The sequence below is a fragment of the Clytia hemisphaerica genome, unplaced genomic scaffold (assembly GCF_902728285.1).
Source record: "Clytia hemisphaerica strain Z4C2 unplaced genomic scaffold, Clytia hemisphaerica genome assembly, whole genome shotgun sequence".
In the NCBI taxonomy this organism is placed as follows: domain Eukaryota; kingdom Metazoa; phylum Cnidaria; class Hydrozoa; order Leptothecata; family Clytiidae; genus Clytia; species Clytia hemisphaerica.
The window spans coordinates 2,974,491-3,001,192 of NW_027103562.1; the positions used below are offsets into that span (position 1 = coordinate 2,974,491).

Consider the following 26,702-nt stretch of genomic DNA (forward strand, 5'->3'; position numbering starts at 1 on the left):
GTATTTGAAAGCCCACTGGGATGATTTTCTTCTTCAAGTTGACCATGAACAAGCCCGAACAGCAGAGTTCGACTGGGTGACGAAAAACGATTGGCTGAAATTCATTTATTGTAGGTTCAGTTTGTCAGAGGATACTACCCATAGATTTATAAATCCCGAAGGGCTTGATCTCGTGATTTGGCTGAACCATAGTCCGTATAAAAAAACCTGGTCTGGAAGCCTTTTGATTCTTTCCATTGTTTCTTACTTGATCTTGCGTTGAGAAATTAGTTTGTTTTGCTCACTTTTTGATCATGTGATTAAATCTCAAACCAATCCCAAGAGGAGTACTTGGTAACGTGATCAAAAACTGAGCAAATCGATTTTCATCTTTTGATATCAACAAAGGAAAAAGCTAACAAAAAGTTAAAACAATAAGCTTCCAGACCACTTTGGCTGAACTGTGTGCCGAGGATAGGTAGGAAATCCTACCGAGGTCACGTGACATTACAATAGAAATTCAGTGCTTGACCAATAAGAAGCTTCACAGGCTTTGGAAAACAATAGCTGCAATATTTTTTGCGATATTCATTTTTTTTGCTTGGAAGAGCTTAAAGCACGAAATCTAGCCATTCGGGCTTTACAGAAATCTGTGTGATACTACCCAAAATATTGGTTACAACAGGGCAGGTTAATCAATTATTTCTAGTCTCGTTTATTTACTTACAGTATCGTGCTTCAGAATCCCTTATCCTTTTTCTCCAGGTTAACTGAAAAAAATCTTAGCGGTCATAGTCGGTCGTTTCCGACCATTAAAGATTTTCCCCACTGTATACGGTAAAAAATACGCAGCACGATTTAAACGATACAGGGGTGTATACGAGTCTATGGGCTAGTTGTTAAAAATATTCGTCATTTGACATATGTAATATTTCTTTTCAATATTAAAAAGGTATGTAAGATATGATACAACTATCATGACCTAAAATTGAACAAAATAGTTTGCTGTGACTAGCAAGTACAAATAGCTCGAATTAGAAATCTTCTAAGTTAGAGAAATTAAAAAAAAATGTATATGAATTGAAAATTGACAACAAAATAAATAATTTGAAAACCTAATGAAATTTTATGAGATAAAAATACACCCCTTCTCACAGACCCAGTAGGATTTCTTCAGCCAGTGGGGGTAAAACATAGCGGACTGAAACTCGATGGGGATATATTCCCATATTTTTGTATAGCTGGGGATTTAAATTCTTTTGATTTCAATTCAGGAAATTCAATGCATGGGTATGAGAAAATAACATTATATCTTACAGAGGATTGGTTTATTTGATTATATTCAGTTGGGATAAAAATTGGATGATAATTTTGGCCAATTTTCGCAGGGGAAGGGTTGTCAGTAGGTCTGTGAGAAGGGGGTGTAGAATATATCTGGTAACTTAAGTTGTCAGTATTGGTCAAACTTGGCAGAGTGTGAACAAAACCTGTCGTGAAAGGTCAATGAGCAGGTGTACCAATAGAATATCATTGCATTGTCACCAGTATAGCTAGTAAAGTCCCTGAGTCACTAACAATCGTCGGCATCATTGAACAACCGAATTTTTAAATAACTGATACTAACGAGCCGGTTCACTCATGAAAAATATTTTTCAATGGGGCCAAGACTAGGACATCAGTCGAGAGATGCCATGATGTTGAAAATCAAGCCTCAATTGATGGATAGTAAGTAACACATCCACACCATACCATTGATAACAGAAACTGTGCCGATATCATGCCAAAATCCTTATACGCGTACGATACTGTATTGCACGAGGGAATTTTGATAATTTAGATAACTTCTAATAAAATGATATACCTAAAGACACCAAAGATTGACTCGCTATCTTTTCTTCTTACTTTCTTTACCTGTAGTTGAGAAAGAAAAAGTATGAAAAAGCTTGGGGGTAGTTTTAAGCTAGGTAAAAGCGAGTGCTAGAGATTTTTTGCCGTATTTCTGCTTGAGTCATTATTAAAAAGATTTTCATTAGGGCAATTTTTGGTACGAAGTCTCCCACAAGGGATGAAATTTCGGGGTATTTTTCATATCGGTCTGTGGCACAGGGGTGTAACATTTTCCTTAAGTTGCCTCATCATACTCTTCTACTTATGAATATTTCAGAACCATCATGACTTCATGGGCGGAGGTTTTGTAGGAAAATAAATATTTCAGAACATGACAACAATTACCTTGTTTCTTGGTCCTCTCTTTATCCTTTTTCAATTGTTCTATCCTTCGGTCATCGTCAGATGAGGTTTCTTCATCCTTGTCATCGATTGGCTGTAAATGAACACGTGGTACCCAACCCTTCTTACGTCGTAATTCGCCCAATTTATGTTCTTGAACTGTAATGAAAATAGAAGAAGATTGTTTTTTAGTCATTTTTACAACTTCTGCTTATAAAATGATAGAATCATAATAATATTAATGTTTGAGAAAAACACTGGGAAATGCTGGAAAAACAATGGAATGGTCCCCCCTTCTCCCCCCAGTGGGAATGTTTAGTGCGAACGGCTTTCCCACCGACTTTTCCAATGCCCTTAAACATTGTCACTGGGGGAAAGGGGGTGAAGCTTATACTTTACCCTTGTCTCACAATTTTTGTCCATGATTGTAGAATCATGCCAAATGCCAAAACGTTTACTATCACAATGAAATTGATAGCTCAAAAATATTCTTGCTCAAGAAATGTTTTGTTTTCTCCGGGATAGTTACAAAAAGTAGGGCCCAAGCAAGGCTATAACGGATTAGTTATCCCACTCACTCCAAGCCAAGATAGCCATAATCAGTATCAAAACAAAGTAGGGCCCAAGCAAGGCTATTACGGATTAGTTATCCCACTCACTCCAAGCCAAGATAACCATAATCAGTATCTAAACAAAGTAGGGCCCAAGCAAGGCTATTACAGATTAGTTATCCCACTCGCTCCAAGCCAAGATAACCATAATCAGTATCAAAACAAAGTAGGGCCCAAGCAAGGCTATTACGGATTAGTTATCCCACTCGCTCCAAGCCAAGATAGCCATAATCAGTATCAAAACAAAGTAGGGCCCAAGCAAGGCTATTACGGATTAGTTATCCCACTCACTCCAAGCCAAGATAACCATAATCAGTATCTAAACAAAGTAGGGCCCAAGCAAGGCTATTACAGATTAGTTATCCCACTCGCTCCAAGCCAAGATAACCATAATCAGTATCAAAACAAAGTAGGGCCCAAGCAAGGCTATTACAGATTAGTTATCCCACTCACTCCAAGCCAAGATAACCATAATCAGTATCAAAACAAAGTAGGGCCCAAGCAAGGCTATTACGGATTAGTTATCCCACTCACTTCAAGCCAAGATAGCCATAATTAGTATCAAAACAAAGTAGGGCCCAAGCAAGGCTATTACGGATTAGTTATCCTATCACTCCAAGCCAAGATAACCATAATCAGTATCAAAACAAAGTAGGGCCCGAGCAAGGCTATTACGGATTAGTTATCCCACTCACTCCAAGCCAAGATAACCATAATTAGTATCAAAACAAAGTAGGGCCCAAGCAAGGCTATTACAGATTAGTTATCCCACTCACTTCAAGCCAAGATAGCCATAATTAGTATCAAAACAAAGTAGGGCCCAAGCAAGGCTATTACGGATTAGTTATCCCACTCACTTCAAGCCAAGATAGCCATAATCAGTATCAAAACAAAGTAGGGCCCGAGCAAGGCTATTACAGATTAGTTATCCCACTCACTCCAAGCCAAGATAACCATAATCAGTATCAAAACAAAGTAGGGCCCAAGCAAGGCTATTACAGATTAGTTATCCTATCACTCCAAGCCAAGATAACCATAATCAGTATCAAAACAAAGTAGGGCCCAAGCAAGGCTATTACGGATTATTACGGATTAGTTATCCCACTCACTCCAAGCCAAGATAACCATAATTAGTATCAAAACAAAGTAGGGCCCAAGCAAGGCTATTACGGATTAGTTATCCCACTCGCTCCAAGCCAAGATAGCCATAATCAGTATCAAAACAAAGTAGGGCCCAAGCAAGGCTATAACAGATTAGTTATCCTATCACTCAAAGCCAAGATAACCATAATCAGTATCAAAACAAAGTAGGGCCCAAGCAAGGCTATTACAGATTAGTTATCCCACTCACTCCAAGCCAAGATAGCCATAATCAGTATCAAAACAAAGTAGGGCCCAAGCAAGGCTATTACGGATTAGTTATCCCACTCACTCCAAGCCAAGATAACCATAATCAGTATCAAAACAAAGTAGGGCCCAAGCAAGGCTATTACGGATTAGTTATCCCACTCACTCCAAGCCAAGATAACCATAATCAGTATCAAAACAAAAGTAGGGCCCAAGCAAGGCTATTACGGATTAGTTATCCCACTCACTCCAAGCCAAGATAACCATAATCAGTATCAAAACAAAGTAGGGCCCAAGCAAGGCTATTACGGATTAGTTATCCCACTCACTCCAAGCCAAGATAGCCATAATTAGTATCAAAACAATACCTTCTTTCGAATCTTCATCTAGGACACGTTCACCGTATATCCAATGTCTAAAGGACGAAATAAGAAGAAATGATACCATTAGAAAATTCTATTAACTTTTTATTCTTCTCTCATACTTGCCACAGGGTCCTAGCTTTAAACTTTATTAGGATTAGAAGCCAGGAGTGAGAAGGAGTTCTAAGCCATTTGACCTACAGGATTGCCACTGAGTGACTCATTATTAATTTTTCCGACCATTAGATGACACGAAAGAAAAAATTTGTCAGCACCTCTTTGCCAGTATAGCAACTAACACATTTACGCCTAACTTACAAATTAATATAACTGTTGTTTGCCTTCTAAAAAGACATTAAAGCAGTGTCCGTATGAATACAAAAGCCATCTTTTTGCCTTCGGGTTAGCTCTAAATCTCATCTCCTTCATTCATAAAGAGAAGCCCGCTTTCACTTACTTTTTATGCCTAGACCCGAAGAAGGTATCCCCTTCATTGACTTTTAATCTTGCTTCGTCTGACCACGGACAATCATATAAAACACGACAACCCAACATCAGTGGGCACCAGGTCCCTGAGTAACTCTTTGTCACGTGATAAGGAACCTGAATAAAAAAAGGTTTTTTGATGTTTTTACTTTCCCAAGAATTATTGTAAGGGATCCATTTCATTTTACAAAATATGACTTGAGAAGTTTGGGTCTAAGTATACTATTTGAAATTAAATTAGATATTTTAAAAGTTGTTTTAAAATATCACAATTCATACTTGCAATAGTTTTTTTCTGGGCAAAATCGTTGAAAAAGCCCATATTACGGTGTCACAATCGTAATTTTCTCCTTAGTCACCAAATCTCTCAAGCCTCACATTCCAGATTATAGTGTGGACCCTGTCAGTAAACTTAATTTTGTTAGATTACAGCCCTATAGTAGACATTCCCTCCTCTATATAGTGAATTTATAAAAAATTAATAGATTACCATTCGATCTCTTTTCAAATCTTTTTGTTCCAGTTGTTCGATCTATAATTGAGAAAACAATAACATAAATTACAATCAATGGAACAATAGATGAAAAACTAAATAAAATATTCGCATTGGTTGCTACAACTAGGCCCCTAATATTGCTTTTGTCCAATATATTTCAAAGTAGCTCTAATTACTGGAAATAAATAAAGATGGATTTGAAAATGACCTCGTGTGCAGAGCTGATAGAGCCTGGATGAGGTAATGTAGCCTGGAGGGATAATATCAGGTTGTATCAGTTTGTCTTTTTCATTAATTGCTTATTTTTTTTACTCTCTCTGGATTTAATCGTCTAGAATGCTAAACTAAAAAGGATGCCTCAAATGTCTTCATAACATTTCAAAATATTCGCGTTGCTTGATACTACGGCTAGGCCTTAAAGAATTGGAGTCAATAGTTAGCGAAGTAAATCCCGAAACTGATAGGTTGTTGAGAAAACGTTCGAAACATTTTCATTCTTACGGTGAGCGTGTATTGATCACATCCTTTGACAACAGGCCAAGTTATCCCGTCCCCTGTGTAATCTGCAGACCATAGAACCACCTGCAAATCAAAAGAATTGAGAATAAATTGTAGGTATGAAGAAATATAATTTTGAAAGCACGGATAGACAATCTCACTAAAAAGATAATTTATTTCTTTTGCTATTTGTTTTTAATTTAAGAATCAATCAAAGCAACAAAACTGTGAACGTCAATGCATCTAATTGTGTGTCTGGTCTGTTAATTGCAATACCTGTTTTATATTTTCCTTCTTGCCCAGATCGTAAGGGTAAACAAACGTCCGCCCGATGTGTTTGTTTCGTGAAATAGCCTGTAAAAAGTCGTATGATGGTAAATTTACATCACATTAGTCTGTATTGCGAAAAGCCTAGAGATATAAAGTGAAAGGCATCTTTGGAAGAAAAATGGCAGACTTCCCAATGGTGAACAATGATACTATCATAGAAAAGATGAATCTATACCTTCTCTACAATCCAATCTTCGATACCAGTGCGATTTTTGACGATGGATTTCACCTTTCACAAGAGAACATAAAACAATTCAATAGAAAATAGTAATTTAATACAAAAGATGTGAATAAAAATACCCAGCCATATTTCTAACAAGAATCCAATGGAGCGGAGGCAAATATTTTTTCCGTCAGCGGACACAGAAATGATTTAGCGGCCGAAGACCTGAATTAACAGTCGAAGACCTGAATCAACGGCCGAAGACCTGAATCAACGGCCGAAGACCTGAATCAATGGCCGAAGACCTGATTTAACAGCCGAAGACCTGATTTAGCAAGCCACCGGCAGAATACCTGATAGATAAGTTCTTTTTAGTTTAAAATCTTTTAACTTAATTTGTTTTCAATACTATTTCCCATTGAAACATCATATAAAAATCTTGACTGAATTGATAAAAAAGATTTATAACAAATTTCTACAATTCATTTTCTCCAGGTCTTCGGCCGTTAAAAAAGGTATTCGACCGCTGCATCAAGTCTTCGGTTTTTAATTCAGATCTTCGGCCGCTAAATCAGGTCTGCGACCGCTAATTCAGGTCTGCGCCCGCTGACGGAAAAAAAAATCTGCGGAACGGTGTACACAGGGGGGGTCAGTGTACCAGAAGGTGGCATGTATCCTGGGGTGCGTGGGTGTTTGAGATAAAAAAATTTCATGTACTAACTGTGTACTATAAATGGGGTGTTGGACCCAAAATTGATTATGATTTTTACTACCTGTGTACCAAAATAGGGGTGTTGGGTCCAAAATTGATGTTAACAGTATGGAAACAAAAAGGTTCAGAAATTATCTGCTAAAATAGAAATATAAAGTTGTTCTATTATAAATTGATCAAGCCAAGTTTGTCCAGAATCATTCTTCCAAACTTCTTGGAATGAATTAAAATCCTATCAGATCCTACTGAAATGAAGGTTTATCGAGTCAATGTAAACATTCGAACATTCTAATTCAAACATTCGAACATCAGAGGTGCCAACTTGACAACCATGGTCTCACGCAATTTTTGAAAAGTTTGATTTCTCACGTATTTTGGATTTTTAAGAAAAAGTTTCATGTATCACAGAAGACCTATGTAGGTCCCAACGTGAAAAGTATAAAGAGCTATCACAACAGGCGAAAGACCTAAATGATGACCTAGATACCGATGAATTTATTTATCGGGTTCGAGGATCGTCAAAAAACGGCTTCGGCATAAAGAAGGTGTACAACAAAACACAAAAACGATACAACAACCCAATCAATCAATAAAACCGATCGATAACGATAACGACAGCTTGAATGAAAACCCACCTAACAAAAGCGATTCAAAAAACAAAACCACATCAATTAGTGAACTTACTATCATCTACACAAATGCAGACCAAATGACATCTAAGAAGAAAAACGAACTTTTAAAGCACGTTGCTACTGAACAACCTCATATAATTGCGATCACCGAAGTCAATACCAAACGGATCTCTGAGAGAAAAGATCAAGACTACTCAATTGAGAATTATTCTACACCATATAAAACTAACATAGGAATACAAAAAAAGAGAGGAATCATCATTCTAGTCCACAAGTCTATTGATCACCTCATCCTACAAATACAAACGAAAGTTGAATTTGAAGAGACTTGTCTGTTAGAAATTGCAATGGAGAACAAAGACACCATGTTACTCGGATGTCTTTATAGAAGCCCGACAAAAACTGAAACAAGTGATACTTTTATGGACCTACCTGGTTATGCATTTAACACATATATAATTGATATCTACGTGAGCATATGAACGTTAAACAATCATTCAGAACACAAATAGTGACGATCTATTAAAATTAGTCGTTTGTTTCTTATTAAAAAAACGTTTAGAAACCAAAATTTCATGCTCTTGAAATATTCTTTCATATTCAAGACTTCGTGAGCAAAAAACATCTATCTCATCAAAAAATTGAGTAATTTGGCTAAGAACATTGATGTATGCTTACTAATGGTGATTCTTATAGATAAAGATGCGTTTTTTGAGCTGAAAAGTTTTTTTTTACAAAAATCTGCTTGGCACATCTTTTACCTACTTTCATGCAAAAAATCAGAAAAAAACAACGATCCAATATTTCATAAAGTCCAAAAAAACCTTTTTTTAGCCGTTTTTTGGCCCATATTTGCCTAAATACATTTTTTTTCGAAAATCGGGCTCCGTCACATTCGAGGGTTTATAGTTATGCATCTTTGTGCAAAAAATCATAAAGAATCAAAGAGCCAATCTCAAGAAAAGCTAATACCTAAGTAATTAATAGTGTGCTTATAAAAAAATATCGAATTTGGCCAGTTTTTCTAAAAAAACACGACAAGCAACCAAAATTTTATGTCTAAACACACAATTGCTTCAAAAGTAAGCACTCATGAGAAAAAAAAACATCTATCTCATAAAAAAATTTAGTAATTTGACTAAGAACATTAATGTATGCTTATTAATAGTGATTCTTATAGATAAACAGGCGTTTTTTGAGCCAACAAATCTTTTTTGCAAAAATCTCCCTGAGCCACCTTTTACCTATGATGGTACCCTACTTTCATGCAAAAAATCAGAAAAAATCAATGATCCAATTTTTGACAAAGTCCAAAAACCCGTTATTTAGCCGTTTTTTGGCCCAAATTTGCCCAATAACATTTTTTTTTTCAAAAATTGGGCTCCGTCACATCCGAGGGTTTATAATTATGCATCTTTGTGCAAAAAATCATAAAGAATGAAAGAGCCAATCTCGAGAAAAGCTAACGTACCTAAGTAATTGATAATGTGCTTATAAAAAAATATCGAATTTGGCCAGTTTTTCTATAAAAACACGCAAAGTAACCAAAATTTCATGGCTAACACACATATTCTTTCAAAGTAAGCCCTCATGAGCAAAAAAAACATATATCTCATAAAAAAAATTGAGTAATTTGACTAAGAACATTGATGTATGCTTATTAATAGTGATTCTTATAGATAAACATGCGTTTTTTAAGCCAAATAAATTTTTTTGCAAAAATCTGCTTAAGCCATCTTTTACCTATGATGGTACCCTACTTTCATGTAAAAAATCAGAAAAAATTAATGATCCAATTTTTCACAAAGTCCAAAAAACCCGTTTTTTAGCCGTTTTTTGGCCCAAATTGGCCTAAAAAAATTTTTTTTCGAAAATCGGGCTCCGTCACATTTTGGCCACCACCATTTTGCACCTTTGTACCAAAGGTCAGATGATTCCTATGATTCAATCTCGAGAAAAGCTGGTAACGAACGGACGGACGGACAGAGGTGAATTTATAGGACCTCCACCCCACCGGGGTAGGTCCAACAAATATCTTCGATGAAAATAACAAGAACATGAATAAGCTCATAAAAGATCTCTGCCTAAATCCAAAATACACTCATATATGTCTTATAGGTGACTTTAACTATAAGAAAATCGATTGGGTCCATTGGTCTTCACCTTGTGAAGAAGATAGCGACGAGGAGAAATTCCTTGATGCTTTAAGAGACTGTTTTTTATACCAACATGTCCTTGAGCCGACACGGCGACGAGGCACCGACAAACCATCAATACTCGATCTCATCCTTACAGGAGAAGAAAATCAAATTTCCAAGATAAAATACCTAGCCCCACTCCATCTCAGTGATCACAGTGTCCTCTCCTTTAAATTCTATGGCTATTTCACAATTAAAAATGAGCTTGATAGATTTCAATACAGCAAAGCCAACTACCAGTTTATGAGATCTCATCTAAGCCATATCAATTGGTCTATCGAATTCATCCAAAAGTCGATTGAATTAGATGTGAATGAGAGTTGGGACCTATTCCTAAAACAAATGATCGAGCTCCGAAACCTCTATGTGCCACTTACCCATAATAAGAACAACCTGTCAAATCAAAGAAGGAAAGAGAAGCATCCCTTAGATCCAAAAATTTGTCAGATAATTAAAGAGAAACGTAAGGCGCATAGAAAATGGATCATCTCACTTCAAAATGACGACACTGAGAGACGTAGAAGGGAGTACGTAAGATGGCGCAACGCCGCTAATAGAGCCCTGACTCGCTCCAAGAGAGAGTTCGAAAAAAATATCAGCGAACAATCAAAAACAAATCCAAAAAGATTCTGGAAATATGTACGCAGCAATCTGAAAGCAAGAACGGGAATACATCCTCTCCTCGAAAACCCTAATAATGAAAATTCGATCAAATATGATGACAAAAGTAAAGCCAACATACTCCAGAGCCAATTCTGTAGTGTCTTTACACGTGAGCCACTTGAACAACTCCCTGAATTCCATTCCAGGACGGATAAAGAAGTAGAGATAAATATACTAACTGAAACTATTAAAAAGGAGCTCAAGGCGTTAAATCCAAACAAATCCATGGGGCCAGATGAACTTCACCCAAGGATGCTCAAGGAGCTCGCTGAATATATTGCAGAACCGCTTTTCCTTATAATGACAAAATCTCTCAACGAAAGTTGTCTCCCAAACGACTGGAAGCATGCTAATGTATCACCTGTTTACAAAAAAGGAAACAAAAATATAGCTGAAAACTACCGTCCGATTAGCCTGACATCCATTGTGTGTCGAATGATGGAAAAGATTCTTAAAACACATATTATGTCACATCTAGAGCAAGAGAAACTACTTTCTAACAAGCAACATGGTTTTATCAATCGCCGATCAACAGTAACACAACTGCTAAACTATCTAGATGTGTGTACCGAAGACATTGCTAACGGTAAAGCTGTTGACGCAGTATACTTTGACTTTGCAAAGGCATTCGACTCAGTTCCCCACCAAAGGCTCTTAATCAAATTAGAAGCCTACGGAATAAGAAATAAGTTGCTTGAATGGATCAGATACTTCCTGAAGGATCGATTTCAGATAGTTAAAGTAAATGGAGCTGAATCCGAAAAACAATTAGTTCTTAGTGGAGTACCCCAAGGTAGTGTCCTAGGGCCTACCCTTTTGTTTCTATACATCAACGATTTACCGGATTCAATTAAATCACAACTCTTTCTATTTGCTGACGACACTAAACTTGTCAATAAAGTAGAATCAATTGAAGATGCACTTATAATCCAGGAGGACATCGATCGACTACAGCAATGGTCAGATACGTGGCTTTTTTAAAATTTCATCCCGACAAATGTCATGTACTAACGTTAGGTAAGCCGAATATAATTAAACATGTACATCAATACACACTCGGAGGAAATTTACTGAAACATGTACAATTCGAAAAGGATCTCGGAGTTATCTTTTGACCAAAATCTCTCATTCGACCAACATATATCAAACCAAGTAAAAAAGGCAAACTCAATGGCTGGTCTAATTAGAAGAACCTTCACGTATCTCACTCCTGAATTATTCCGTAAACTTACATAAAATTGTCAGGCCCCACCTAGAATATGCCCAAAGTCATTTGGTCACCAAAACTGAAAAGACACAAAAAAACTTACAGAAGGTGTTCAGCGGCGCGCTACAAAAACGGTTGAAACATGTGGACGACTATGTTATGAAAGCAGACTACAAAGAATTGGAATCCCAAGTCTAAAATATAGGCGTGCGGTAAGTGATATGGTTGAGATCTTTAAACATTTTAAATCACTATGAAAAATGTGTGTTCCTAAGAAATTTAACCAACGAATAAGACCAATGAGAACACATAATTCTGAACTGGTAAGAATTTTCGGGAACGATGGTGTCCGTGGACCCCAGAGCAACTCCCTTTACTATCGGGGCATTCAACAGTGGAATAGCCTACCTGAAAAAGTAGTTAAATCATCTACAATACAAGAGTTTAAAGAAAACCTCGGTCTAGCTTGGAAAGAGAAAATGTTTGAGTATGATTGAAATTGTCACTATTGTCGCATATCTGTTTGAAGTTAACCTTTGTAACAAACCAAACCAATGTATGAGCGATTTATAGAGGCCCATGTGCTTGCACGGTGGCCAGGAAATCTGTAAAACATTATTATTATTATTATTATTATTATTATGTTTTTCCGATTTTTGGAAAAAAGTTTTCTAGGTAGTACCCGGTAGTAAATGGGGGGTTTTTTTCCAGGTACTACCCGGTAGTAAATAGGGGGTATGGGGGTATGAAATCCAGCGGAAATTTTTATTTTCAATCTGATATTTGTATAAAAACCACTTTGGCCGCTCAGGTCTGCATAACTTAGGTAGGATATAGCGGCTTCAAATCCTACCAAGGAGATTAGCTTCTTGCCCTTCGGGCTTTTACTTCATTGATTAGGAGTTTTCAATTCAAAACAATCTTCTAAACCTGGATACAATCACTAATATTACCAACCTGATAATAGAGAAGGAATGAGACAGCAAGAGTGCAACCAACCGACAATCCGATACCAAAGAATAACATAATGATCAAATAATGGTTCATCCTAATCATTGCTTCTTCGTATACTCTCAACAGAATATAACCGTTTTTCTAAAAAAATAAAATTTCTACAGTTATTAAGGCATGGCTTTTGTATTTATTTTTAAAGCCGGATAATCAGATGGTCTGTGGCATCCCTCTACTTTCCTGAACAAAGTCCCAAAGTATTTTTGCCTAACTATTTTCCAAAGTCAAGATATTAAGTTTCAAGTTTTTGGCTTTTACGATGAAAACATTAGAATTTCAACGTAAGAACCGTGCAAAGAACCCAATTTAAAAAATTTCAAATTTTGATAACTCGATTTTGGAAAATTGTTACACAAAAATACTTTTTGGTTCTACTAGGGACCACGTAATCGAAATATCCAACCATCTGATTATCCCTTTGACTTTCAAAGAAGAAAAATGTGACTAGGTATATATTAACAGATTATGGACAGATTAAAGAAAAATGCAACACAAAATTAGGCTATTTATTGGCTGCATATCACATTTGAGATATAAAAAGTTCTTTCGATTTTCTATACCGCAGTTAGGGAATATGAAACATGATGGCAAATTATATTTATATAATTATATAGACATTGCGTATTACCACAGTTCGAGGTTTTCCTTGACTGACTATCAGATACTGTATCATTGAGGTAAAAGACATGAAGTATTTATCATTTGCATTGAAAATGTTTCCTTACCGATGTGATGTGATCAATGATGCATAGGATCATCATGACAGCTGCATGAGAACATCCAACAACAACGAAGAAGAGAAAATAAGTGAAACTTTTGTGATTGTAATGTCCAACACAATTGTTTATCCAAGGACAATGGTGATCCATCTTCATTACACATCTAAAAAATAAAATAAATAGAATCAAGAAAAATGGGTAAAAATTGAGCGACATATCAAGAAATAAAGTACTAGCTTACAATAGTTGTTTTGGAGAACGCGACGGACTATTGAATAACTTATTACTCCACAACAGTTACCTAGAGACAAGAAAATTTATCACGTTTTTATTCACTGAGGGAAAGTAATGTATGTGGAGTAATTTGTCATTCAATAGGCCGTCGCGTTCTCCAAAACAACTATTCCAACGCGGTGTCACATGATGGCGTAATCTTCAGGCAATGCACTGTAAAATCTACAATACACAACATCTGTCTGATGTTAAAATAAACAGGATAAAATTGCTTGAATTACACTTCATTTTCATTCACTCACTTTACTTATTATTATTATTAATCTAAAAGAAGACACAGTTCTATTTTTCAGAAAGTACCCATTTTTGCGGAGTTCGTTCTTTACCTTTTACAAGTTTTACAGTGATGAGCTCTTGGTGCTTTGTACCCTTCACAGCACTCGCAGTATTGAAGCAGTTTTTCGTCGCTCTTCCTTTTCTGAAAATAAAAAAATATTTACACATTGATGTAAAAGAAAATTGTCACTTTTAACTTACTTTTTAAATGACGATTTTATGTTAAATAACTAAAAACCCCAGCAAACTTCAGAATCAAAACAATCAGGGCTCAAAATAACGGTCGGACATCGGACATTGTCCGACCCAATTGCTGAAATGTCCGACCCAAATCGATTCTAGTCGGACATCATGTCCGACCCAATTACTTTCGGTGCCTTCAAAAAATTTGTCAGATGCGTTGTGAAATTTCCAAAAGAAATTATAATTTACATAGAATTAGTAACTTCTTTATTTACACACAAAAACTCTTAAAGTTGCGATCATTAGTGTTAGATATTAATTTTGTGTGATGCTTTTTCTCAACAAATGAAAGCATTCTTCAAGTAAAAATCATGGGCTTCTGACCATTAATTGGCATTTGTTTAGCTTCTTCGTGATCAATGTAAAATTCTATCAGAAGCTTGTATTATACTTGAAATATACCCCACATAAAAACCAATCGGACATGTCCGACCCATTTTACTTTAAAAGCCTTAGGACATGTCCGACCCAAATCAATTTTTGATCGGACAAAAAAGGATTTGATGTACACTTTTACTTATTATGCTTGAATATGATAAGTAATGCTGATTAATGCAGCTTACAGTCTCCTTTAACTGTGGCATACTAAGACCTTGCTTTATACTTTAGTATACTAAAAGATGAATCGGCATTATAGCAGCATCTTTTTAACATTCAATTCAAGTACATTAAATGCGGTGTCCCACAACAACGGAAAATGACGCTAAACAAATTCTTTTAAAGGGAAGAGCATCACGGTTTCTTGAGATGATTTTATCATTTCCTGTTTTATTTAGCCGTAATTCTGGCGGCGAGTAACTTCCCAAAAATACACACCCGACAGTCGGGTGTTCGTGTCGGGTGCCAAAATTTAGAGCTTTTTACACCCGACAGTCGAGCGCAAACTTGTCGGGTGCTGGTCGTTTGTACTCGGAATTGCAAAGTGACGTCACTCACATTTAAAAAAAATTATACCTATATAATAATCCTTCTATTTACCAATTGACTAATGAAAACCAGACAATCAAACTTTAAAATGACTTAAAACAGTTCAATAAGAATGAAGAATCCACTTAACTTTAAAAGAATTTGAACTGCAGCCATGCTCATTGAAAACAAATCTTGTTCAGTCAGGCACATCCTGGCAAATGAACGGGGTATTTTTCATTGCGACCATTGGCAAATGAACGGGGTCGAAAACGAAAGTGACGTAATAGCGCCGAATACCCAGTTTAATTGAACCGGGTTGGAAATATTTTGCTTCATTTTAAAGAACTGCAGAGATGAAATTTTTTTTCCATGGGTCAATTTTGTCTTCGAAGATTGAAGAAACTTTTAATGAAAAAATAAAGTTCCCACTAGTTTTCTTCCTTTTTTCCCTTTTTCAGTTTGAAGTTCATTTTTATTCATTTTCACGCTTTTAGCCTGAGACGTCCTATCTCATTTATACACTGGGTGACAAATACCCCATGCAAATGCTCACCCCGTTCATTTGCCAGGATGTGCCTGACTGTTGTTGTTATGTTATTGCTTGAAAATTCTAGAATTTTCGTCTACCATCTTGGCTCGGGAATATCCAATCAAATTGTTGAAACGTAGCGCGTGATTAAAAGCATGCCGTTTGATTGGCTCGTTTTTGGATTTCATTCAAATTTTATTGGGCGGAAAAACGCCCACCGCCCTCTACGGCGTTGTCGGGTGCCGTTTGTCGGGTGTTTTAGAAAATTTAGAAAATATTGCACCTGACAACAGAGGTTCCAACACCCGACTATTGGGTGCACCGGCAGGGTCGTAAAAATACTTGCGGCGCAGCAAATACAAGATTCTAAAATGAGCTGTGAGGTTCATTTGTTTTGAAATACCCGTGAAGTAGGGTAACTTGCATCAGTGGAGGGAAACTTGCATACCGTGAGATCGGGTAACTAGCATCAGTGGATGGTGGAGGCTAACAGCTGTGAGTCAGCAGCTAGCTGTGTTTTTAGAGGCTTACAAAAGTTGTTACCACTTGCTTTATAAAAGTAACCCTAATGGATGAATAAAACTTTTAGAAGAAAAAAAATATACTTACAGGTTTCCATTTAAATTCAATATGTCCTGGGCCCATGAAAGAAGCTTTGAAGAAATTCTTTAAAATGTTCAAAACCCAAAAATGGAAAATGACTCCATTTAAAATATTTTTTGTATTATTTGGAGGCAACCAAGATAATATTGTGATGATGGAAGTTAAAAAACAAAACCCAATGATGGACAATGCAAAAATTGGTCCAGGGTGCAGCAAACGAGGAGCCATATCACATAGCTTTCTGGTGAGATCTGAGATGGTATGCCACTTGCAACTTATAGTTTAGAACTTTTGTTTTGAAGACCGAAATCGAAAGTGAAACCTTCCATCGAAGCTTGCGGAAAATGATACTTTCAGTGTGCCCTTTTACGCCCCCAGCGCCCAACCGCCCTTCAGATCATTAATATCCGACCGACCTATACTAGCAAATTAGGAATTACAAATTCGACCAAGAATGAAAGAGAAGTGCTTTATCTCCTTCTGTTTGATGCCTTTTTATTTAAAAAATCACAAATTCTTCTCAAAATCTAAGTTATTTCCATCTTTTTTCCTTGGAAAGGGCGTTTAGGGCGTGAGAAAATAACGCCATTACGCAAAAATGAATGACGTAAGGTGTGACAAAGTAGAGGTGCCCGATATCAAATCAAGAGTTTCATACGGGTGGAAATTTTTGTTCATTTCTTTACTTTTTATGACTACCAGAGATTTCGAAGTAATAAATTTCAATCTGAAAGTGATTTCCTTTAAATTTTTAGAACATTCTGAGAAGAATTTTACTAGCTAACTTTTATTTCATACAGTTTGAAATTAATTTCCTTTCTTTATTAAACCCCCGGATATTTCCCGTGTGATTTCTTGATGACTCAAACATTTCGGCTTTGACTTTGGCTTTTGTTGCACGCTGAAGGGAGAGAAGAAAAGTTTTTGTCGATTTGGCTTAGCTTTCTGAAGCATATTGTGAGGAATACTTTTATTGTCAGACTGTAATGTCTAATTATTTACACCAGGTGTGTTCTTTGTTTCATTTTCATTCTTCACCTATAGAAATTTTTCCCAGGCTCAACTCATTTTCATTCTCAATTTATATGTTTGAAATCAGATCATATCACCAGTCAGTGACTTGCTTGTAAACCCTAACAAAGCCTGTTATCTACTGTACTGCAATTTTACAGTGTCTTTATATCATTATTGAAGATTTATAATCGCTTGAGAATAATTTCTTCAATATACGTAAGTTAAAAAGTCATAATTTGTCAGGATTGTTTTGAAATTTGGGATAGGACTCTTTCCCCTTTTCATGTTTCTTTTGGCGCCATGTTAGATTTCACCATTATCAATATGAAAGCAGTCTGAGACTTAATTCATATAAACAAACCATAGTTTTTGCTGTACTTGCATATGGAAAGTCTTAAAATGATATGGAATGATTTTAAGCACGTTATTTCAACTCTGGCTAGTCTCAACTACTCTTGTCAAGTGTATCTTTGGGGTTACTTTGTGTATGATAAGTACCTAATAGAAGTCTATGGGAATTTGAAATACGTTTGACCAGTTAGTTGAACTTTGAAAATTATAAGAACCCCTTGTAAGTTCTAGTTCTAGTTATGTATTTGCATAAGACAATTAAGCCTAATCTCGCAAATTCTACGTAAAAATTACAAAAATGAAAAAATGTGCTGTCAGCAATAAATATATTAAAATATAAGTTTAATAGTTATGTATAAAAGTTTGTTTATTTAAAATCTAATATAAATAAATAAATGTATATATGTAAATATAAAAAAGCTAAAATATAAAATGATCTTAATGCCGAAATCTTAAATTAATTATGTGTACTTCACAAGAAATGCATAATCAGCTGGATCAATATTTTTTTTTTTTTATGCATTCAACTTTTATCTGAATTGCAGGGCTGCAAATAAGTTTGACTGACTGAAAACCTTTTGTGTCGGTCATGATGTCCGAATGAAAAGATGAATAAAACCATTAACTTGATTTGAGAGCAAATCTTCTTTCCTGCCTCTTAAAATCTATTCTAAATTCTTTTTTTAATTGTCTCTTCGTAACTTTTTAGAGTGTTTCTAAGATTACTTTTATTGAATCGCCTTCTTCTTAACTTTTGTTGAGAGTGTTTCTAAGATCGCTTTTATGGAATCGCTTTTTTCGTAACTTTTTAGAGTGTTTCTAAGATCACTTTTATCAAATCGCTTTTCTCGTAACTTTTAGAGTGCTTCTAAGATTACTTCTATTGAATCGCTTTTTTCGTAGTTTTTAAGAGTGTTTCTGATTTCACTTTTATCAAATCGCTTTCTTCGTAACTTTTAGAGTGTTTCTAAGATCACTTTTATCAAATCGCTTTTTTCGTAGTTTTTAACCTTTCCAGCGCGCAACTTTTTGAATTTTCACGCTGTCAGCGCGCAACATTTTTTCAGAAAATAGACATGTTCAGTTATTTTATCATAACTCAAGAACTAGGAATCTTTAGAAAAAAAGTAAGGTATCCCTGAAAAGCTAATTAAATTCTACAACTTTTAGACCAGGTACCAATCCAAATAGAATATTCCAACAAAAATGGTAGCATCACGTAAACCACAGTTTTTTTTCACGTTTTGCGGTAATGTCACTTTTTCTGCATTTTTCACTTCTAGAGCAAATAAAAGTGGGGGGAAGTTAATTAAAAAATCTGTCTTTGGCTATTTATCAATCTATACATCATTTTGAAGTAATTTACCAAAAATCAGCATCCAGAAAAATCTGTATGTGTCACACCAGCCGCCCAAATATCAGTCACTTTTGCCAAAAATCACGATTTTCGGCTAAAACAATCCAATACATACAATTTTGAAGTATTTTGATGATAATCTGTTTCTAGAAGCAGCTACAACATCAAAAATGGTGTAAAAGTATTTCCCAACTATCTAAGCAACACTTTCAGTCAGTATTCTTAGCTCCTGAAGCTTTTGAAGGGTATCGGCTACCGTGAAACTAGATGGCATAGTCGGCGACAGTTGCAAAGTTTCCAAAAACCGTAAGCCTTTTGAGGCAAACTCATTGCTATCAAATCTGGTCTCTTTTGACCATAAGGGATGCTAAATGTCATCATAATAATTCCATGTGGCTGTTATGTGGTTCCTGCTATCATTTTGATCCATATAAGCTGTAATCAGGACATCGTTATGAGCCAAGAATTTCGGGGATCGATCGACCGTCGCTGGTGCTTGGAGAGGAGTGAAAGAAGTAGTGCAATTCAACGTAAATCCAGGCTTTTCAAATTCTTTGGTGCTCCTTTGAAATATATGAGGTGCAGAAAACACTTTTGCATTGGATTTGTCAACTTTCCATGCTCCAACCTGAAGAAAAAGTAAAAAGTAAAAAGTAAGTTTGGGTCGACCCGCCTATGGTTTGTCGAGAAAAGTGGTCAAAATGACAAATAAATGGAATTTTTATGCTAAAAACAAAACAAAACAAAAAATATAGGATATACTTACTGGATGTTTTGCCATTATAAAAACAATGTTTCCATGAAGAAAAGTGGCCTAAACCAGTCAAAAAATCCAAGAGCTTTAGCAGTAAGTTTGAAAAACCCATTTCTTGGTCGCCATCTTGATTCAGTGTTTTTCTCTACTTTTTCTACGAAATCTGCTGCCTCACCACGTGATCAAAACATTACATCACCATATATCAAAAGAAAGCTTAGAACCTCTACTTTCCGTTTTTCTTTACTTCTACGGCTAGCAAAGAAGCCAATGGGAGAAATATAGCTTAGAAGATCACTATGTCAAAAAGACGTGTATACACGTCTGCCGGAACGTATGCTCGACGTGTATACACGTCTGCCGGGCTGAAAAGGTTAAGAGTGTTTCTAAGATCACCTTTATGGAATCGCTTTCTTCATAACTTTTACGAGTGTTTCTAAGATCACTTTTATCAAATCACTTTTTTCATAACTTTTTAGAGTGTTTCAAAGATCACTTCTATTGAATCGCTTTTTTCGTAACTTTTACAAGTGTTTCTAATATCACTTTTATCAAATCGCTTTTTCCGTAACTTTTTAAAGTGTTTCTAAGACCACCTTTATGGAATTGCTTTCTTCGTAACTTTTTAGAGTGTTTCTAAGATCACTTTTATCAAATCACTTTTTTCGTTTAACTTTTTATAGTGTTTCTAAGATCACTTTTATCAAGTCGCTGTTTCGTAGTTTTTAAGAGTGTTTCTAATTTCACTTTTATCAACTTACCAATTTCTCTATTACTGTATATGAACGGAACGAGTTGTTCTAAGGTCACTCTTATCTACATATTAGCTTTCTAACTAACTTTCAAACGCTATCCTCTTATTGAGGTTAGAAAATTATATCCTGCTAATTGAAAAATTATGACGACTGAATGACCGAGAGGATTTTGAGTCTGACCGACTGGATTTGATTTAAGTCCAAAAATATTTATTTGCAGCCCCGGAATTGGTGGTAATTGAGTGTAATTAATTGCAACCTTAGCTATCATTTTGAAAAGCTTCATTTGCTTCTGATCCCTTCATTGAATTTTGAAAGCCTAGGACTATATACCTTTAAGGGAAGAAATTTCACAGAATTTATTTTCGAGGTTGAGAGGAATTTGTTTAAAATATGGCTTATTTTGCCCCAAAAACATCAATTCTATAGGTGATTTTTTAAATCATGAGAATATTCTTGTTTTGCAGGATTTAATTTTGTGTATTTGTTAAAAAACCGTTAAATTAAATTCCCAGAAAATTTCTTCTCTTAAAGGTATCTTACTCAAAATTCCAGCTCTTTCCAACCCAAGAGGTCTGCATCAGGTCCCAATGTTTTTGTTTTTTCTATAAGATAATCAACAATATCAGTCATTCTTGACTCAAAATAAGAATTATCATGATTATATATATTGTCACATCATGAAAAGGAAAATAAAATTAAGTATAAAAGTATGCCCAGAAAGAAAAGACTTAACACACTTAAACTCCCTGACAGAAAAGTTTTCTTTGGGACTGTTTAAACAATAAATGGTACTGTAATTTCAATTTTCTCAACGGTCCACATAAACAAAGAAACAAAAGTGAAAGTAAAAATGTCTCTCTGAATTTTATGAGTTAGTAAGCCAACTCAGTATTTCATAGTTTTTTATTAAAAAGGACTTTCCAAATCAAAAGAGCCATGTTTATGCATTTTGAATTGAATTGAATATATTTTCGCTACAACGCAGCAGGATAATCCCTTACAAAAAATAGTAGATTACTCTAATACAATGGGGAACCTAGAAGAAACTGAAAAATTGTTACATAACTAAAGAAAAAAAAAATGAATAAACGATTATGCATGCTAAAAATTTAAGTTTTACTCAGTTGATAGCCAATAGATTCTCATCATTTTCTTTTTTCTCTTTTGTAGACTGCAAAGGAAGGTGTTAATCAACCAGGTAACTTGAAATTTGTTTTTGATACTAAAATGCTGTCTGGGCTCAAATCACTGCTTGTTCTATTCACATCTCTAGATTCTTCATCCATGCATGTTTAATAAGAAATTGCATTCATTCCATTTGTCTGCTCCTTTGTTTTTATTAGATTATTTTATTGCTGCAATCTACATTTCTTGTTTCAATATTTTTTAGTGTTTATTGGCGCAGATTCCCAGAAATTCCCTGAGCAAAAAGTAAGTTTACGTTTTCTTTCTGGGCAAAGTTGCCCTACATTATACTGAAATGTTAACAATGTTGGTCTTTAATTTAATGGAACAGAATTGCTTTTAGGAAAGAAGTCTTTATATGAATGCTTAATTCTTTATGGAACTCTAATTAGTTACTTATGAGGATGCATATCACACTGTCGACATCAAATGTTTATAAATCTTTCTAAATTTTATCATAACATTTTTAGATCAACGAAGCTCAAGGAAAACAAGCACCAATTGGAAATAACCATTTGAACGGTGGAATGCCTGAAGCATATATGTCTGCAAGTGGTTATTACGCTAACAACACTGGCTTTCCAGCCATGTCTTTCCCAAATTTTACGCAACCAGCTCAGTGGTCAACTGCTACAAACAATGCACCTCCACCAAATACTCAAAACTTTGATCATTCTGCTGCCGCAGCAATGCCCTATAGCACTATGAACGCTGCACCTAACCCCTCTGCAAATGGGGATGCTCCTCCGCAAAACCCTCAGTATGTTACTGCAGATCATTTGTTTAACCAGAACAATTCTACCTATCAAAATGCTTTTTCTGCTGCACCATTCATGAATGGAAGCTGGTCGTACTTTAACAACCCTAGCTCTTATTTTTTTCCAACCGGAAATGGTGATTTGAACTTGAATTGGGGTACTGCTGCTCCAACAGATAATCCAAATAATGCTTTGTTTCAAGATCTTTACAAGCCACCTCCGGCACCTGCAGAAGTAGAAAAGCCTAAGAACGAGGCTGCTCCACCAACTGAACTGTCGTCAAGTTTTGAGAAGAGTGAAATTAAGCCTCCTGTTTCTGCTGTTTCAGTAGAGCAGGTTGAACAATCTTTGTCTTCAATGACTGTAAACCCTCCTGAAAAGGAAGTTGAAAATAACCTTGAAACTCCCGTTGTTGCTCCAACACCTGCTAGTCTGCCTCCAAGTAGCACTGCCGTTAGTGCACCTGTGAAACATGTTAGCTCAGCTCCTGCTCCACCTTCTAAACCTACCGGACACTCCAATGCACCAGCCAAGCCCATGTCGTGGGCATCTGTTGCAAGTAAACCTGCTTCGAGTAAACCTCCACCGAAGAAGGTTCCACCTAAGACTGTCGCACCAGTCACAAATAGTAAACCAAGTTATTCTACGCAACTAGGAACTGCCAATAATAACAAAGGAAAGCAACAACAACCTTCTGGAGGACGTTGGTCTCGCCAAAACCAGGGAAACCAGAACAGTAGTAATGCTGGAATTGATAATACTGTTGCTGTGCCTAATGATAGTCATTTAGACATTAACCGAATGAAGGATAACTCGCCATTGTTGAAGAAATTGATGCATAAGTATAATTTTAATCCGAGAGATTTGGCTATTGATATGAAGAACGCAAGGTTTTTTATTATTAAGAGTTATAGTGAGGATGATATTTTCCGTTCAATTAAGTATTCTAGTTGGACATCTACCGAGCATGGAAACCGTCGCTTGAATGATGCATTCACTGCCCAAGAGAAAACCGGTGTTAAGACACCAATTTATCTTTTGTTCAGTGTTAATAGCAGTGGACATTTTTGCGGTGTGGCCGAAATGAAATCCAATGTCGACTTTGATGTCGAGACTGGAATTTTTGTTCAAGATAAATGGAAGGGACGTTTTGATGTTCGTTGGATTTATGTGAAGGATGTGCCCAACAATACATTACGTCACATCCGTTTGGAAAATAATGAGAACAAACCAGTGACCAATTCTCGTGACACTCAGGAGGTCCATCCTGACAAGGCGAAACAAGTATTGAAAATTATTCATAATTACAAGGCGCAAACCTCAATCTTTGATGATTTCTCTCATTACGAGAAGAGACAAGAAGAAGATGCCAAATTGAGAGTAAGTGACAATTCTTTTCTTTCTCTTTGAGCTTCTGTAAACCTGCACCCCTTTGATAGATTCTTTCTACGTTGATTTTCATTGTCTTTTACTTTGCATAAGGGAAAGTTCTTACAGGTCTTTATTATGTTTAACTCGTTTTGAACAGGCTAACCTCTTCATTAGTCAGAAAATAACGTGGAATAGTCAAAGTGAAATCTCCTCTGAAAAAAATCCTCTTTTCAATTTTGATTTGATGTCCACCACAATTGTTTTAGCCCTTATAAAAAAGCATTATCGTTTTTTGAATTAAATTTTAACAAATGCCACAAAAAGTGCTGGTTAAAGTTATTTTGGACTAATTTTTGTAGCCAATTTTTGTAGCCAATTGCTACCCTTAGGTGCCATCCGTTTATTAATTTTTAGCTGATAAAAAGGTCTTTCCCGGTCAGCCCTAACCAACGCATTAGACACCTAAAAGTTATGTTTTAGATTTTTGCAGATTTGGTCCCAAAAATATTAAAATGCATTAACATTTGAATCACAACAAAGCTGCTCGATTCCTTCTCCGGCATTCTATACTACCCCACTGAGGTAATCTGGAAAGCCTTTTAAAGTCCCAAATTAAAGTCAGTCAATCAAATTAGTAATTAAATCTAATGGAACTTGCTGGCTCAATAGTAAACAGGGATTGACAAATTAATTCTCTTTTTTCTTTCAGAGCAAAAAGATGCCAGAACCAAATCTTTAAATTGTTTTGTTTCATTGGAAAATTTTCACCTCAATTATACAATGGTCATCTCAAAAGGAGTGTTGTTTTTGATTTATTGGGTAATTATAAAATTATTATAAAACAACAATCAAATCTATTGTAATTTGAATAATATGTTGTATGAATAAGCATAATGAAAATGAATCGCTTACTAGGGGACAGCATCATCATTCACAAAACTTTCCCCTTTTTGTGTTCAGTTTTGTTGTTTACCTTCGTTTTCTCTCCGTCTCCTCGTTTGCGTTGTAGTCAGTTGTAGTAGGTTTGTCATACACTGCATCTCTCATATTTCATACGTTTGAAAAGTTTTTGAAGATCTCTCTTATCATATCAAAGTACTTGTCCCTGCTGTCCCCTCGGTATTTGATAAATTTGAATTGCTTTTTTATTTCTTGCTAAAACTTTTGTCAACATCGCTATATGCTTACGTTATGGGAACATCTCCACCATCCATCAAATGAGTTATGAAATAATAACAAACTCGTTTGATCCTCAAATGACGAATAAGAAAAAGAACAAAAGAACATGTGAAAGTTTTCGTTCTGTCTTTTATCCTTCGACACAGGTTTTAAGATTTATTCCCTAGTTTACTCTGACGTTTTTTGTAGAACCCATCCCTTGTGTTTTCATGAAGATTGATAATTTGATATATAATGTACACGTCGAATTAAGGGCTGATTATAACTTTTACGAGTGGATGAGTATAATATAAGCCTACGGGAAAATTGTGTACTAGAAGTGTCACGAAATTTTCCAAGACATGCTCTATACCTAGCAGTTTGCCTTATGGGAAGGAATTTGGCGGTTTGCCTTTAAACCCTTTAAATCCGTCAAATATAAATTGTTTTTATTCCCCTGATGCTAGGCTGCTGGCATCCACTAACGGATTTCGTGCTCCTTATAGTAACTCCCTATACTACCTGGGTTTTGTAGAGGTCTGCGATTCAGACTACCCTGATGTGAGCTATTTCAGGCCTTAAATTTGGTTTTTTTCTATTTAATACCGTTTTTCGGCCATCATCCGCCAAATTGAATTCCATGTGAAAATCTTTTTTCAGCCATCCTCCAAATTAAATTCCCTCCAAAATGTTTTTTTTCTTCTTTAAAGTGCATTAACATTAAGGAAACTGCCAAAATTAATTTATTTAACTCACTCGCCAAAACTAACCCTTTATATTAATCACCCGCCAAAATAAGTTTCCATTTTCTGATCGAAAAAGGGGATGGTCATTCTCTTGCATAAAAATTGCCTTAAGGGCTCTGGATATACCCAATTTTTCGATTTTACACCAGTTTAAGTGATTTTCGTATTTGGGGAAATTCCTTTTTACCATTTTACATTTTTGAACACACAAGCTTTATTTTTCCATTCTGAATTTTTGTTCAATTATTGTCACTTTTTTCTTATTTTCATCTGATGTTAATCATTAGGTAGGTCCATTCAGCATGTTGCTTGTTAGAATTAAAAAATCGAAAAATTGAAATGAAGAAGAAAACGAAGAGTTTTTCGAAGAAGAGTATTTCACCTTTCAAAGCCCTAATCTCGGTATCAATTAGGTCCATAAAATCACAAAAACGAGTGGTGAGAAAAATTTTGACCATTTTGCTGGTCCCCATGTGACGTCATCACTTTTGCTGGGCGGGGCTTGAAAATGAAAGTGAAAATTAGAAGCTCATATATGGCTCAAATGAGAGATTCATCCAAGGATTCCAAAAAATATCATAACATATACCTGAAAATCAATATTTGAGAAGCTATAAAGGAAAATAGCTTAAAAAATGACGTCATCGACAATAAAAAAATCGTCAAAATCGAAATATTTTTGTTTCGTTTGAAAGAGGACCATCTAGTGAAAAAAATATTACTACAAAAAAATCTGAATTTCTCCTTATAAGC

The 26,702-nt window shown here is 35.6% G+C and overlaps 2 protein-coding genes across 2 annotated transcripts; one reads left to right on the forward strand and one right to left on the reverse strand.

Annotated features, from left to right (window-relative positions):
• Window positions 1-1,779: 1,779 nt before the first annotated feature.
• On the reverse strand, window positions 1,780-16,800 carry LOC136800741 (palmitoyltransferase ZDHHC6-like). The gene is made up of 12 exons (XM_067057398.1): window positions 16,504-16,800; window positions 14,264-14,355; window positions 13,650-13,806; window positions 12,871-13,008; window positions 6,514-6,567; window positions 6,285-6,362; window positions 6,012-6,092; window positions 5,505-5,546; window positions 4,986-5,131; window positions 4,535-4,581; window positions 2,212-2,367; window positions 1,780-1,890 (listed from the first exon to the last, which is right to left on the reverse strand). The coding sequence occupies exons 1-12, from the start codon at window positions 16,723-16,725 to the stop codon at window positions 1,865-1,867; spliced, it is 1,239 nt and encodes a 412-aa protein (XP_066913499.1). The 5' UTR covers window positions 16,726-16,800; the 3' UTR covers window positions 1,780-1,864.
• Window positions 16,801-17,377: 577 nt separating this feature from the next.
• On the forward strand, window positions 17,378-25,338 carry LOC136800742 (YTH domain-containing family protein 1-like). The gene is made up of 5 exons (XM_067057399.1): window positions 17,378-17,504; window positions 21,902-21,929; window positions 22,122-22,162; window positions 22,387-24,054; window positions 24,755-25,338. Exons 1-5 carry the CDS (start codon window positions 17,484-17,486, stop codon window positions 24,782-24,784), a joined length of 1,788 nt encoding a protein of 595 aa, XP_066913500.1. The 5' UTR covers window positions 17,378-17,483; the 3' UTR covers window positions 24,785-25,338.
• Window positions 25,339-26,702: the final 1,364 nt, after the last annotated feature.